This window comes from Ischnura elegans, chromosome 3, assembly GCF_921293095.1.
Source record: "Ischnura elegans chromosome 3, ioIscEleg1.1, whole genome shotgun sequence".
Classification (NCBI taxonomy): domain Eukaryota; kingdom Metazoa; phylum Arthropoda; class Insecta; order Odonata; family Coenagrionidae; genus Ischnura; species Ischnura elegans.
The window spans coordinates 9,929,232-9,946,023 of NC_060248.1; the positions used below are offsets into that span (position 1 = coordinate 9,929,232).

The 16,792-nt window shown below is 38.6% G+C and overlaps 1 protein-coding gene across 4 annotated transcripts in view; it reads left to right on the plus strand.

Moving 5' to 3' along the window:
• The window catches only part of LOC124155432, a 342,127-nt gene that overhangs the window by 301,578 nt on the left and 23,757 nt on the right, over positions 1–16,792 (plus strand). For all 4 annotated transcript variants that reach the window (XM_046529237.1, XM_046529238.1, XM_046529240.1 and 1 more), the window contains 2 exons: positions 2,858–3,203; positions 16,172–16,195. In XM_046529237.1, coding sequence (XP_046385193.1) covers positions 2,858–3,203; positions 16,172–16,195 — 370 coding nt within the window. The remainder of the gene's footprint in view (positions 1–2,857; positions 3,204–16,171; positions 16,196–16,792) is intronic.

The following is a 16,792-nucleotide window of genomic DNA, read 5'->3' on the forward strand; positions in this document are numbered from 1 at the left end:
ACCTTTTATTCACAAGAGGCTAAAACGTACACTTACACCAAGAACAAGAAACAGTCACATCAAAACATAAACGCAACCTTGGCAATGCCTTTCTGAACTCCACCCAGGCGCTGCAACCACATTATACATGTACACAAAAGAACTTATTTTGTTAATAACGTATACTCCAACAGAATCTAGTACATATTAATAGTCGTCTCCTTGGCTGTGGGAACCCCCTTGCAGTCCCCTAAGCTGGGAGCGGAGGGAGCCTTACCTGGCGACATGTGCATGAAGCGGAGAAAATTCGAACTATGTACTGGGATTGTAAACAAACACTTTTGTTGCTATCGATTTTGTGTTCTGGCTTGTTCCAATGCATTTGTTGCTGTTGTGCTCTCGCTATAAAGTTTCTCATTTATACCTTTATTCACCTCCATACCAATTCAAATCATACCATTTATTCACCCAGTCATATTATTCATTCGCCTATTCCCAAACCGTTTTGTTTTCACCCATTTTCATTAATTTTACATCGACCTTTTCCTGTGTATCACTTTGGAGACCACATGCTCACATTTTTCCCTTTACTCATTATTAGGGATATTTTTGACGAGGATGGACAACTTGGAGGCACTTGTTCGTCGTTTAGAAAGCTTGGCAGGCCAAAATGTGAGATAAGAGAAGTGATACGTCCACGATGCACAAAGTACCTTTGATTTCTTTAGGGATAATGAGTTACTGCAGAGATACCGCTTTCCTAAGGTAATCATGAGTGGGCATGAGAAATTATTGATAGCGTTGAGATTTTATGCCACGATTAGCTATCAAGTAAGTACTTACCTTGAGTATATTCCATACACCAGGTGTACCGTTGAAAAAATATATTGTGTGATAAATATACTTGCTCTGACTATTATACTATCTTTTGCATTACTTATTGAGATCGTTTGTGGCAACTGGCACGGTGTCTGTCAGCCTAGTGTGTCACTGATCGTGAGAGATAATATTCTTGGTAATAATATTCGTACCACCATGTTACTGGTTGACGTGAAATTTTTGCAAGTACTACAAACTCCCCATTTCCATATCCTTGCAATCATTAAAAAGAAAAAAGGGTAAATATGAGCGTGAGTAAGAGAGTATGTGCATTCAGGGAGTGCTTGTACCTGACGTGGTGAGGTTGTCATGGAAAGTGTATCATTGACGTTAATGACAGATTTAAAAAAAAACTTTTGCATCAAAATGTCATTTAAATAGGTAAAGTTTTTTTCTCTGCCTCCCAAAACCCCAATTAAAATAATTTCCAGCGATTTTGTATTGATTAAAAGGCTATTATCATTCAAGTTAATAATAGAATATTATAGGTCTAAAAGCACGAGAACCATTTACCCTAGATAGTTGTCAAGCCACATCAAGGACTATGATTCATTGTCATTATAATTAGCGAATTCACATCTACTTGCAGCAAAACAAATAATACTATAATTAAACAAATAATGCCAAAGCAACAAAGCACCACGTTGCAGAAATACCATTTTCCAGGCATAATAGGCAAATAAATACATATGTACAAGTCAGCACAAAAAACTCATACCATATGATGGTTACACATGATATTCCAATCCACATTACTGGAGCCTCTCGGAGAGGATGAATTCCCCACAATTTATTCTCTTCACTTATAATATTCCGTTGCCACAAACACACTGATTTATCATTACAAAAACGACAGAAAATCTGGAATCCGGTGAGGTGAGAATGTAGTAATCCTAAGTAACTTCAATATTCTTCTAAGTAACTTCAATACCTAGGTATATCAACTACGTAAAATCAGTCAACCTAATTCTTTTAAAAGTTGTTTCTGGTCTCTTATAACAACATTGCAGTGGCGGTTGTACTCAATACATACAGCTAGCCATGCCTTCTTCTTCACCTCGCGTTGTATGCTGTCCATTTTCTTGTTTTATAGGGTATATTTAGACTTTTCTACCAAATCACACAAGATTTTCTTCTCTGCCATTGAAAACGAACCATTTAGCACCGCCATCTCAAATTATTAGCATATAAACGAGTGACTAACGATGAACAAATCATATGCTGCTACGTTTCACAGTTGCCACGTCTGTTGGCTGGGGGTCCCCCTAACCAGGGGACGTTTATTAATACTGATGTTGAAGATTCCCCTAGGAGTCCCTTGGGAAGGGATCCCCTATGGGACTCTCGGAGGAACGACCATTAATACGGCCCTAAATCTCACCCAAGTTTATCATTGAGGTGGTTTTTTATGATATTTAAAAAATCCATTACCTCTCTTAGGTCTAAATTTAATAATGCCATTTTTAGGAAAATTATAAAATTTATTTGCTTATTGCAAACATGTTTTCTCTGGTAAAATTTTTATAACACCATTATCTCTCTTTCAAGGGGTGGAAAAAACTGAAATTTTTGGATTCAGAAAGCTAGAGCTCAATCAGGAATAAAAACAAAATTCCATTAAAACTTGTGAAAAGAATGCCTATAAGTTTTGTTCAAAAATATTTTTGTGTGACCAACACCTGTTGCGAGGGGTATCAAGGTAGGTTGAAACAATTAGGGGTTGCAAGGTGAAAAAATTGTGATTCATTAGAAAAAAGAATGAACTTATTTTGTTGCAGATTTATTGCGGCGACTCAAACTTTGTCGGCATACTTTTTTCCCCCGTGGTACATTTTTCCACCAGTTACTGGTACACATGCTATTTTTTAACTCCTGGCACGTGAAATGTTGAAGGAATTGGCATTTGATTTTTCACCTGGCTAAGCGGGTGGGACTGTGGGGTGTTGGTGAACGGGTGGAATCGTGTTGATGAGTCTCTCCCCCTCTCCCGCTGCTCAAGGAGACGAGCGAGCAGATGAAGGCGGAGCGGCGCATGATGAAGGAGGAGCGAGCCATGATGCAGCAACAGCAACAGCAGATGCAACAACAGCAACAGCAGATGCAGCAGCAGCAGCAGCAACAACAGGGGCAGCAGATGCAGTATGGAGGGCCGCAGCGACAGTATGGTCCACCCCCACCCGGCTCGGCCGTGCCCCCACACATGCGTCCGCACGGGGCGCGCGGTGGCATGATGGGGCGGGGGGGCATGAGGGTGGATGCACACGGCCAGGTGGTGATTGAGACAGACGAGAACCTGAGTGACAAGGAGATCTACCCTGGGGCGCATGGAAACATCCCATCCATTGGTGAGCCACGAGTTTCTTTGTTTGTGCTGTTCCTGTGCTTAATGCAACAACAAACTCCTAATCGCTTGACGTGTGAAAGCGATGACAGTCCTGCTGACTGTCAGATCTCTTTCCATTGTGTTTTGGGGGTGAGCGGGAGTGAGGGAAGGAATAAAGAGAGGGAGAGAGAGCCTCCCACCCATTCAAGACCCTTTTGTGCCTTCCGTCCAGTTAATGGTATTCAATGTCGCCCCTTTGAGTGGCAACGTGCTCAGACTATGGCGGCAATGAGTACATACACTAAATCATTGTGGAATCCAAGTTGATTTAAGATGGAAGATAAAGGAATGAAATGGGGAAAATCAAGCCACCTGTCATTCATGTGATTTTGTGGCTGTCTTCTGTTGCATTATGTACAAATTAGTCATCTAAGTATTCTTAAATTATTAATTATGAAATTATAAATTCATGTGAGGAAATACCTCGTTGTAATAGTTGTGTTGTTGAGTGGTGTGAGGTGATTTTCACAATTCTTTGTCCTCATGTTTGACTCACGGCTTTGGCTCTTGCATCTTTTTTCATTAAATGTGTAAGTACTATCACTTCATGCAAGCTTTTTTTCATCTGTTCTTCTCATTCATCTCTACTGACTCCCTTTCTGATATGCTTTCCCACTGCTGAGTTTTTCATGGTTAAAACTCTGTTTGATGAAGAAAACAGAGGCATTGGAAGATTTCTTTTTCTGACCCTCTCCATTCACATTGCCTGACAAATTATTTCTATTAGTATTCATCTATTTTCCATAAAGACTTGGCATGGCACTCACAAACTCACTGTGAATAGTTTCACCGTATGAACCTCTTGTATTACCAACTCTGAACCATGTTTATAATCACAGATCAATGTATGATGTTTAGGAAACCTCTATTGTGTAAAAAGGCCATGGAACAGAATCGGCTTCCATAAGCATTATAACGTAGAGGTCCGTGAATATTATACCTTATAATTTATAAGGTACTCTTTCACAGAAATAATTGTTGAAATTATGAGTTTTGTTTAAACAAATACTCTTTCAACACGTTTGTTTAGTTAGGTTGTTATTAGTGGCCTCATGAGTAAATACGCATGAGTCGAAGGAAATGCTGGTTGAAATACAGTCCCAGCAATTTACTGCTGCGAATAGTTTTTTAACATCTTATCATGCTGTGTCAGTCAGCGGGGCTTAGGAGTGGTATTGTTATTATTGTCACCATCAAGTCATCTGGGCCTTGCTGTAGTGTTGGTGCAGGCACCATGTCACTCAGGAGCACCGTTATGTGGCCTCACGTGAGGTCTTTACTCTTCCCTGTGTGCCTGGACCAACTGGGGGAAGGAAGGGGCAGGGGGCCCCCCTGAGCATGATTTTGAGAAAACCCCCACCCCCTTACTTGGGGCAGAGTCACTGAGTTTTATTTATGCAGCACTGTGGCAGTTTTCAATGATTCAGTTGAAAATTTATCTGCAGACTATTCCCACCCTCCACTTAGCTAGCTTATTCAATTTCTACAAGAAGTTAGTCTCTATGATTTGGTGAGTTGTGGCACCCCTGGGATTGACTGATGAGTACTTATGATAGATTACCACATTCCAAGCACCTAATTTGTAGGCAGAAATTTCTCAGAGAAATATCCTAACCTATCATGAACGTCTAATAGGACTGGTCTTCGTTTGATCATTATACTTTGTTACTTGGTCGTCTTCTTTACTCTTGTATGATATGCAACCCACAGGCAGTGGTGGTGTTGGTATTCATTGTAGAATGGGTCCAATTTCTAGAAATTCATCAATAACAGATACTTTTTATATCCACTTTTACTAGCTATTTAAAATGATTGTTTAAGTGGAGATAAGGCTTTTAAACTGTTGTTCGCCATTAATTTTCTATGGCTTCAATTTGGTTTGTTTTGCAAATATGGTAAACATATGTTTGCTAAAGATATTAAAATAATCAATTCTCTGGAATTTATTTTAAAAAAATAACTTACTCCCATTGCATTGGCTGAAATTCTATTTTAAAAAGGGAAGAAAAGAATGCAAATGTAATGATCACTCGTCAAAAATTGTGCATTTTAATTCATGTAAGAGGGAATTTATTCTAAGCTCATAGGCCTTAATAATAATAAAAAATTTATTTAACCATTGGCAGTACATACAAAGTAAATACATATGGCTAAAGTCAAAGATACGGTAAAATATAATCACATACATGCATGACAATTGAGCGTAATCAAGTTTGCAATTTATCAAAATAATGTTAAATTAGGCTACACATAAGATGAACAGAGTGTAGAAAAGATAGCACATGGAGCAACCAATAGCAGGGACATGGAAACACAGAGGTATTCTAGATTACCTAAAACAAATTCGATTAAAAAAGAGTGTCCTCCAAATATGTGTTATGCAACAATATAATAGCATTTTTCAGATAAAAGAAGTTTCAATTTATTATTAAACAATAAAGCGAGATGCTATGTTTTGAGGCATCTTATTGTATGATAGATGCAAAGTGGTTGGAACCGTTAAGGCAGAAAGAGGTGGAGTACTGATTGGAGTGGATGTTATTTCTCGAACGGGTGAGGTGATCATGGTATGTAGAATTGGAAGGATACTGATAAAGGTTTGCTTTAACGAAGTATGCACAGGTGAGGATATATAAAGAAGGAAGTCTAAGAATTCTATGTTTAAAAAAGAAAGTTTTACCTGGAGTGCAAATAGTTACGTGATACATAACTTTGACTGCTTGCTTTTGAGCTGAAAAAGCTCTTTTGGCAGCTGAAGAGTTCCCCGAAAAGAAAATACCATAAGAAATATGAGGATAGATTTTTGCATTGTAAACCATTTTTTTTTTCAAGTATCAAAGGAAACTATGAATACCTATATTTCAGCTGTGTAATTATCACAATGAGAATGAAAATGCTAATGAAAAGAATAGAAGAAGAAACTGCATGGGACTTACTTTTTTCACATGCATGCATGCAGCTGTGTTATTAAGATACTAATTTTGGCAACTTTTATCGAATCCAATCACTCTATGTGAAAATAATTATGTAAAATAATGAATGTTTTATCAATCTTTATAATGGGTGTTAGGCCACTTTCAAACTACGTACGAGGGTTGTACCAAAAGAAGGGTTCTCATACTTTTTTACAAAAAGAAAAATTTGTTAATTGTTATCAATTTTCGCATCATTGAAAAGCTTACGGTTTTGCCTATTTTTCAACGTAGTCCCAATTTTTTTCAACTCACTTTAGAAGACGGTGCTCCAGCTTTTGTATCCCTAAGTTGAAAAAGTCTCCCGCCAACCTGTTAAGGAAGCGTGTGAACTCTGCTCGGACTTCATCGTCGCTCTTGAAGTGTTGCCACCCTGAGTGTTTTGTTTCGGGAGTGTAATGGAACACCCACGTTTCATCTTTTGTGACGATAGACTTCAGAAACTTCTTGTTGCCTCCCCCCTCACATTGTTGAAGAAATTTGCTAACACGGTCAAGGCATTTCTCCTTGTGTCCATCAGTCAGCATCCGGGGGACCTAGCAAGCACACATCTTGCGATAGCCCAAAGTTTTTGTTAAAGTTCTTTCAATTGTGCTGTTGGAAGCTTCAGGAATGCATTTAACAAATTCACGGATAGTGACCCTCCGATCTTTGAGCAGCTCACTGTTGATCTCCTGGACAATCCCATCCAAAACCAGCGGTCTTCCTCTTCGTCCTTCATGGTGAACTTCCGTGCGGCCCTTAGCAAAAGCCCTGCACCATTTGCAGACGTGCTGAACGGATATGCACTCCTCACCATAAAATTCAGTCAGTTGCTGATGCATCTCCAAGGGAGGTATCTTCCTTGTGTGGAGAAATTGGATTACTGCTCAATCCTCACACTTGGCAGGAACGGGGATCGTCAGATCATCACTTTCATCGTTGACGGTTGCTAAGCCAATAATGAGCGACACAGTGAATCGCAAACTGGCGGACTCGAGAGTAGGGGAACCACTGTGCATGACAATGTTGTGGGATTTAATCTAGCACCTTCGCTCTACATTGTAGCTCATTGGGAACCTTACTTTTGGTACAACTCTCATATGTACATATTAGTCTGTTGCCATTTTGCCTTGGCTTTAAGTCCAAACCTTTAAAACGCCACACGCTCATGCCACACCATGCTGTGCTGAATGGAAATAGATTCCGCGATGATAGCTGTTGCTCTCCTTAGTTGCTATCCGAGGCGGTGAGATTTGATGCATCTAAAGGAACCACTATAGGTCCATTGTTATTTCCTGTGGAAAGTGCATAGACAAAATTGGTGCGTTTGAAAGTGACCTTAGGCATTCAAGCATCATAGTGATAGAAAGTTATGGCTGTATTTGGAGGGAAAAAACTAACATCATATTTTATTGCATTAAGTCCGGATTGGATGAAGCATAAAGAGGGGTAAATAAACCTTAAGAGGTAATTGGTGGTGGAAATGCCCAATGTAGTGTGGGCATCATTATTCTTTACAGGGTTCATACTCCTCTAAAAAGCAAGGGAAATGTCAGTAAAAAACTGAAAAAGCCAGTTAAAAGATAAAGCAGTCTGAAAAAATTTTTATTGTCCCTATAATGCAGAAATTCTTGCCCAAACCATTTGTCATAGTTAATGTGATTGATAACTTGTGGTTCCACTCTGAGGAGTTAGGAGTTTGGGTGAGCATTGTCTTGTTGCCTCCAGAGCCCGTGTCATCTGCTATGTATGTAATAGTGTTCTTGTCTGCTGTCAACTGAATGACAAGAAGTGAGAGCCACGTAGCCTGCATTAGGTTGAGGGACAGCTGTTTGTTTTGACTCTTGTGCTGATGTCCCAGGTGTAATTAGTGGATAGGTAGGTAGAAGCAAAATATTTTGACCTCTCAAAAATTGACTGGTGATTGGGGCTGACTCACTTGCTGAATTCAAGAACCAGTGAAGTCTTTTGGCTATACTTCTGTTTGAAGCTCTACACTCTAACCCATCTCAAAATTATAATAGCCACAGAGACTTCCTTCTTATTTTCTGATTTGGGGTACTTGGTGTGAAGTGGTAAAAATATACCTATTAAAAGTCAGTAACATTTCTGAAATTGTAATTGAAAGACCAGGAAAAATCAGTGAATTTGGAAAATTGAAAAGCATGCAAACTCTGCATAATCACCACACACGTTACAAAGAACTTGCAACAAATGCTCTCTGTAAGGTTTAAGGTATCACTGCCTTTGCACCGGGATATCAGGCAGCACAGGGGGACTTATTGCAAAGCATTTTGCCTACGAAGTATAAAGCTGGATCCTGGGTCACTCAATCATATGGGTCATATGACCAACTGACTTGTGCTGTACTGACCAGTTTGCCACTTACATTTCATCATCATCATCATTAATCATCTCCCAGTGTTTTGTGTGAAAACTTACAGGTTTTCTTTCCATCCCATGTAGTACTATGAACATCCCCCTCTTATTCTCTAAAATTTTATAAATAGATAGTGTTAAACTGCATTGTAAAAACAAATTACTGTTGGTAATAAGTAGGGATGGACGGATCCAGGATTTTTTTCGGATCCGTATACGGATCGGATCCTTGATTTTCGTTGCGGGGTCTTTCGGATCGGATATTTTTGGATCCTAATGCATTTTCAAATTCCTGGCGCTGAGATTCTTCCGATGATTGTTCAATTTCTTGGGAAGAGTCACACTTATGTGCCAGTCTTATTTTGCCTTTTTTATTTTCCACAGCTGAAATTCTCCTACATAACCTCTGCGAGAGCTTTCAAACAAATTGGTTCATGAGTAGGACAAGAATTGCATGCGATGGCACATTCGAAGAGAGAATCAGAACTCTTTCCAGCCTTATGGGGATTCCACTGAAGCTATTATTTAAAATTTCATATCCAGATCCGACGTCTTCCATGACTTTGGATCCGATATATGCGATGAGGGGCAATATCCACGGATATTTGGATCCGAGGTACCCGATCCGACCATCCCTAGTAATAAGTTCTCATTTCGGAAGACTGATCAAGTGAGCCCCAACGGAGCCACAACTTGGGCTTAAATACCTACGTGAGATTCCTGCATGTGTCATATTGCTACTTGAAGTTCTCCTGTGGGCACTGGAGGAATTTCTGAAATAATTCTAGATGCCTTTTTTGTGAAACTAAAACGTAGGGTGTATTGTTTTCATCAAAAATTGAAGCCCTAAATACTGCTTAGTACAATGAATTCATGAATTGCATATGGGACAGATGTAAGATCAAATTCTTTAACAAAATATTTTACTGCATACAGTATTATTTTGCCTGCATGCATTTATATGTTTAGGCTGCTACGAATAAAATAAAATTACTTATTTATAATTTTCTAAGTTATGGCTTTTACCCAATGATATTTTGATGGCTCTACTTTTCTACTAACAATAGAAATATGGGTCTTGAGTAAAATTAATATTTTTTCATCATTTTGTGAGTGTGTATTTAACCAAGCAAAGTGATTATGTTTAATTTTACACTTTAACTCATGGCAGTTCTCTATCAATGCCTTATTTCCACTGAACTTGAGGTACTTCGGTCAGGGTAACTGCATAAATTCAGAATAAAACTTGGATCTTCATCCAGGTCTCCATGGACAATTGGTGAATTTTTATCCCTCAACATATCCTCTGGGCATACTTGCCTTGAAGGCAATGAGCTAAAAAAATTGTATAAACGTGTATGAAATTTGTATACATTATTATACATTGTCATGACAATTGTATAAGAATGTATGCAAATTTTATACAGGTTTTTACAATTTTTTCATATGGGGCTCTTTGACACATTATCATACGTGAATCATGGAGAGAGTAACCTGTTTTTATTCATGAAGTGCATACAAAAGGGTAGTTCTAGAACTTACTTGAAAGATAGTTCATCATCTTTTTAGATGCTGAATTTCTCTGACACTCTTTATTAAAATTTTTAGAGCCATGGCAGGAGTAAGATGGGGTTCAAAAGCCTAAGTTGGAAAAGTGTGTCTAAGCTCTTGGGAAAATGGATGAAACTTCTACCATTATATTTTGGGAAATGACAATGAAATTTGTAATCAGTGCATCTACTATTGTTAAAAATCAAGAGAACTTATCAATTATGTGTATTGAGCCATAGTGAGATTGCTAACGTTGGCTAGTGCCGCCATGTCTGAGTAAAATTGACGTTGTTTTAGAGAAATCATCTCATTTATGATGGATGAGTTGGAAAAAGAAAATTGTTCTTTATTTTTGATATATTGAGCAAAACAATTTCTTGCTTGAATTTAGTTGTGCAATACATTGCGGATAGTCAGTGCCCACTAATTAATTCATTGTAATTGGTTACTTTTGATTTGCCAGAGGTGGCATAGTCAGACGTATGAAATTTGCATCTCCTAAGTACATATATTTAATTGTCAAATTTTAGTTGTAGCAAAGAGAAATAGTAAAGGTATGAAATAGTTTGTTTCCTTAATTCCGTGTCTGAGGTAATAAGACAGTGTATATTAGACCTTAATTTGAAATCTAGTGATTAAACTCCTGATCAGGTGATGCATAAAAATGCGATTTCATGCATGAACTTGATCAAATGTCTTGATAAGCATGTGAAATTAAATAACCACCATAACTCCTACATTTTCGTATATGCATGGTCAACAAATAAATCGCTCTTGTTCTTCTCATCTAACGTTATAGTATTAGATGCCTATGAGTTGGTATGTATCAGTACATTTTGTGATGAGTCATTAGAAAATAGAATCAGACTTTTGTGGCTTTTAAACTCTTAAACTGATTGTGCTGTCAGCACTGAGCTATTCTCAGATGCCCTCTCATGTTTTGTGGTTCAATTTTGTCTGTTTCTAACTTAGCTTTATTTAATTTTCACCAGAAGATGAAGGTGAGGGACCCTTATATTTTGCCAGGAATAATTGTGGACGGGGATGTGTTAATGGCCTATTTTAATTGATAGGAGAGAGATCCCAAGATGGAAGGAAGGGTCATGGGAGGAAAGGATCGCTAGCAGTTACAGACACTGGATGATCCGCAAGGAACAGGCTTGTAGCCAGAAATTTGCTTTAGGGTGGGATTGGGTCTAGTCTAGTTGTCTAATTTGTTGTCCACTCCTGCGCATGGGAAAAACCAAGCTAAGCTTTATTCTCGTTTGCGTAGTGCTGAAATTCAAAATCGCCATGGTCTTTAGCAAAATGGCTGCAGTTATTATGGATTGGTCTCCATAGCCATTTGTTTCTGAAATCTCTATGATTTTTCAAAATAAAAAATTAAGCTTTAAGAGCATTTTTTTGTGCAAGCCCATTTTTAGCCAATTTGAGATCTGAGACCCTAATATCAGTCGGGAACTTTCAGTAGTCGAGAGGGAATCAGAAGTTAAAGTGCCCTATGGGTGGGCATCTCCTAAGGGGATGTATTGCGAGCAGTCACCCCAAAGAGAAAAAAATTCAGAGGTTACTGAAGCTCTCGAAGCCCCTCCCCTGGCTATGTGTCTGGGGTAAATGTGAGGTCAGTATGTATATATTTTGGCCACATGGATGTTATTCTCAGAGGAATTGCTAGAAGAGAGGGGATGGAGAGGTGGAAGGAGGAAAAGTGGAGTGTAATGGAGGGTAATTGAAGGAAGACTATGGAATACACCAGCGATGAAGCTAAAGGAATTTAATTTTTTACTTGTGCCCAATGCATCCTTAAAAATAATTCATTTACTAGATGTGTAAAATGATAACCTTATCGTGAGGTCATTCACTCAGGCCCAAAATTGCAATTATTATTACGATTTGGAAGGGGAAGATAATTTACTACAAAAAAATATTTCCCATTCAGCCAGACTCTTGTAAAATATGTAGGTATGTATGAGGAAATGCACGAGTTGCCATCTCCTCCTAAGTGTAACTAAGAATGATATAAAATATGAAGTTTAGAAGCTCCTTAAGCTGGCATGTGTTGTGGGATTGCTGCAACTAGCTGGCCAGGTCAAGTAGGTAGGCATGGCCAAGTTGCCATGGGTGCATTGTGAGAGATGGGCCTCTGACCCAGAGATAGGTGTGGGGAAAGGAAGGATGTTGTGACGTGTGTCTGCCGTTCAGATTGTCTTTTTTTCCAGATAGTAGTGAACCCTGGGGAGAAAAATCAGCATTCATTAGTGAGCCTGATTGAGAAGGTGATACTCTCATTAGGGATAGGGGAAACGTGTTCCCCTTGTGTGGCAAACAGGTGGCAAGGGGTTTGGACATTTATTATCCAATGAGTAGAGGTCCGTGAAAGTGGTTTTATTTTTTGCTAAAATTCGTTTTAAAACCATTTTATTTCGGTGTTATAGAAAATCTTGGCAGTGTTATTATAATGCTACAATATTCCCAAATTTATAGGCGTTTTATTATTTTATGATTCTTGTTTCATGAATACTTGTGCTTTTATTAAGCATTTTACATAACTTTTAACACAATTTCGATTGTACAAAATATCTGATAAAACTAAATGAAAGAAATGGTTCAACTTATATTGGTTCAAGTATGTAGTCTAATTGTAGCTACAGTATAACTATAATACTGTATAACTTGCAAATTTGCCGAAATGTTTCATGTCGTGGGTTCCCTTTCGATACCCCTCACCCAGGTGTTGAGGGAAGGTAGAACAGCAGCTAGATACAACAAAATCGCTTAGTTTTGATTACAGCTGTTGCCAATCAGTCAGGAAAGGCAGGGAAAGAAGTGCACATAACAAAACATAATAGGATTATAAGAAACTTGAAACATTATTTCCCATTTATGGATCCTTAAACATCTAGAATGAGACGCTTTCTCACCTGAAGAATTAGATATTAGATTTGGCCAATGTCGAAATTATTTTTTTTTGTATTGTAGCTCAGTGGAGAGCCAAATATCCGACGGTCTGTCCACTAATAAGGAGAACCCCCCCTCCTCCTATCGTTTCTCTTCCTTCCTTCCCTTCCTTCCCTTCCTTCAACTCTGCTAGCACTTCATGCTTTCAAATAACCATACGTATCTATGGATGTCTTTAAACGAATCGAATCGCGCAGTTGTCGGTACAGCGCCGTTGACGGCAGCCGTGGTCACCACGGCGCCCATTTCAATCCGGTCCTGCGGTGGGCCGTCTACGGCGTGAAATACAGGCAGTGCTACATTGAGGCCACTTTCTGACGAAACGACTTATCGCCGGCCGCCGTTCACGTCAAGACGCGTGAAATTCAGGCCGCTTTCAGACGAGACGACTCTCTGCCACGCTGTGGGCCATGCCGTGAACGGCGGCCCGGTCCCAGCCAGCCGCCGTGTTTTAGTCAACGAAATTGTTACATTAGACCAACACTCAAGGTTTTCCTGCTACAGGTTATCCAATAACGCTGTCTAATGCGTCGCGATGAGTCACCAGAATTACTGTTCGGCATTGACACGTATCGCGCGCGTGAGCTTGTATTGCCGCTCTTGCGCGGCCGCGTTAAATTTCTTTCCGCACATTTTTAATTCATAATATCTAATTCTTCAGGTGAGAAGGCGCCTCATTCTAAATACTTCAGGATTGATACATTGGAATCGAAGACAGAGGCTGTGATAAACTTAACGGCAAGGTCTGGCGGAGAAATCACTACAGTACGCAATATTGCACGGGACTAAACGAGCCAATTGACCTTGGAACCGTAATGAGATAGAGCAAATGAACGTCGGCAGCGTTAAAATATGAAGGCTTAGGTTTTAATGGATTATGACTCATTAGATGTGATTTTTTCGCTAATCCACATAAAATCGCAAAAAACGCAAAATTTCGTTTTTATTTACCGATTTTGCATTATTTCGTGTTATTTCACGTCTCATGAAATTAACGGACGTCTACCAATTAGCCACTCCAACCCCCTCACTCTCTCTCACTCAATCATAATTGACCATTATGGCAGCCTCATCTTAATTCAACAGCAGAGTTGATTGTCATCAATGTTGCCAAATACTGGTTTGTAAATCAATTCTTATTGCTTGGGAAGCATTTTGCTCAGGTAACAAGACATGGATACGTCCAAGTGACAATGCTTCAAAATAGACCGCCACTTTCACATCGGAAGACTTAAAGTTTGTGCCATCAGGAGCTTCAAGGGACTGCTCAGCAATTCTGAAAAGCAAAATTATTTGTGCATCCCAAATGTGTCTGTTCAGCGGTCTGCAATGCCTGAGGATAATGGTTCCATTTCCTGTCCTAGGCATTTTTGTCTCATAGCAATCAATGTGAACGAGCTGCGCAATCAATTGCTACACGTAAACTATTCCATATGCCTTTACTAATTCTCTCCAATACACGATGAACTATCTAGAATATAGTGAGAGATATGTACTAATTTACAGTGAAACCTCGATATAACGACACCCTACGGTGCACTAATAAACACTCGCTATAGCGAATTGTCGCTTTACCGGAGGTGGAGCAAATAATAGCCAATATACCTGTTGCGAACAGATATACAGGAACAGGAGTGGTGCGGCGACAGATAAACATATATCCGATAAACGTAAGCATAAATGCAGACGAAAGGCGATGTTTTATTGCATCACTAAATTTCTTTACTCAAATAACGACTAACTATTCAAACAATTTATAAGCGCCGCACCGAATAAAAATCATGCAAAGCATTGTTTCGTCAATCATAATATTTATCGAACGACAGTTTACCACATAAATTTGAGACTGAGCACTCCATTAACTTCATTTCTAATAGATCGCTAGCAATTACAGAGGTAAAGGAGTCTTCATGATAGTCTTCCGGCGGTGAAACCCTCGCTATGGCGAGAGCCAACACCGAAAGGGTCTCGTAAAAACGAATTTTTTAACACTCTTATTATAGGGTCAATTGACGGTGCATCGGCTATCTCTCGTTATATCGGGGGTGTCGCTATAGCCCGTACTCGCTTTAACGAGGTTCCACTGTAATATGTACAACCCTCCTCTCATAACTATGATACTGAGGCTTTTGCATAGCTCACTTGCGATGTTAAACGTTCTCTGCTTGAGAAGCTATTCTCTACACTGACCACTTTTTAATCAATGTTGCGTTACCATAGATTGCATTTTTTTATGAAATTTAAGAGTTGAATTTAGGTCATAGACACTCCTCAGGTTTATTGAGATAGCCATGTTTACCCCTACATGCTTGCTGGGTAACAGTTTATACTACTGTCACACAAGTTTTTCATAAAAAAAATATTTTGATGCCCTTTCCAGTGTGGGTAATTGTTTCAGCAAATACAAAATTCTATGTCAGTAAGCTAATGATAGTGATAGTACTGAATGAAATAGAATAAGTTACGTGAACTTTTATCGGCCAAATTTTTGCGCACCTTATACATTAAGGCATATTATAATTGTCTCTTTGTCACTTTTACATGTGCTTTGTCTCTGCCTTCATGATTTCCTCGTGACGAACATATTATGGACTAATGCTCTTTGCATGCTGTCATATTTATTTTTATCATTATTTTAGTCATTCTTACATCTCTATTTCTAAAAAAACTCCATTAGAAGCTTAGTTCTTAATGGCCTTATCTTTTCTCAGCTTTCAGGTGGGCCATGAAAGCAGTTTTTTCCTTTAAGATGCTTTTCTTTTATTTAGGTTCAGAAAAATGAATGTTCAGTTCCTACTTGAATAAATAACCTGCTTATTTTTAGAATTTTTCATCTTGCCATGTTGGGTAAAATATGCATTTATTCTATCAACATTCCGATACTATAGGTATTAATGAAGTTATAAATGAAGATAAAAGGTGTATTTTGTTTGATCAAATAGTTCAGGTGGTTCTGTTTTAACTGCCTTTCTTGTTCCTTTATCCCAATTCCTTAATGTCTTCCTTTACCTCATAGGATGAATACTTAAATGTACAGTTAAAAAGTTTACTTTCCAACAATTATTTTTATTCATCATTTTCTTCACAGTTAATAAGGGATTTCAGCATTCGGGTAAGTTATATAGCAACAATGTTTCTGGCCTAACGAGCTGAGTTTGTTATCCTTGTGTCAGTGAAAGGCCCAGTAGATAAAGGTTGCCTATATTGTATATTGTGTCGATAACTTTTTGCACATCTCACGTGTAGGAATTTGCATATTTTCACTCTTAGTCAAATGATGACTCAATCTTAAAATCGGCATGCTAGTCATGGTGTAGATATGGTTATAAATCCGTTTGTATATTATGTTTCAGGATCAAATACAGTCCAAAAAGTTACTAAGTTTCCCACAATATCACTACAAGCTAAATAGTTTGACAGTAATATTCATAACGAATCATGTGCTGTAGCATTCGTAGATCCAGATCATCATATCATTTCAAAAACACTAATAATCACCCAATCCACCCAGTGTCGAACAGGCATTGCATAGAAATAAATATTGGCTCAAATGTACTGCTGTTTCATTCAGCACCTGCCCCTGCATCTTGGCTGATTGTTTGCAGTATTCTTGTGTATTATCATTCCTGAAATGAGTTATAATACTCCATATTTGCCCATTCTAATGACAAAGTTCTTTGCTTTCATTATAAGATAAACAGCACACACA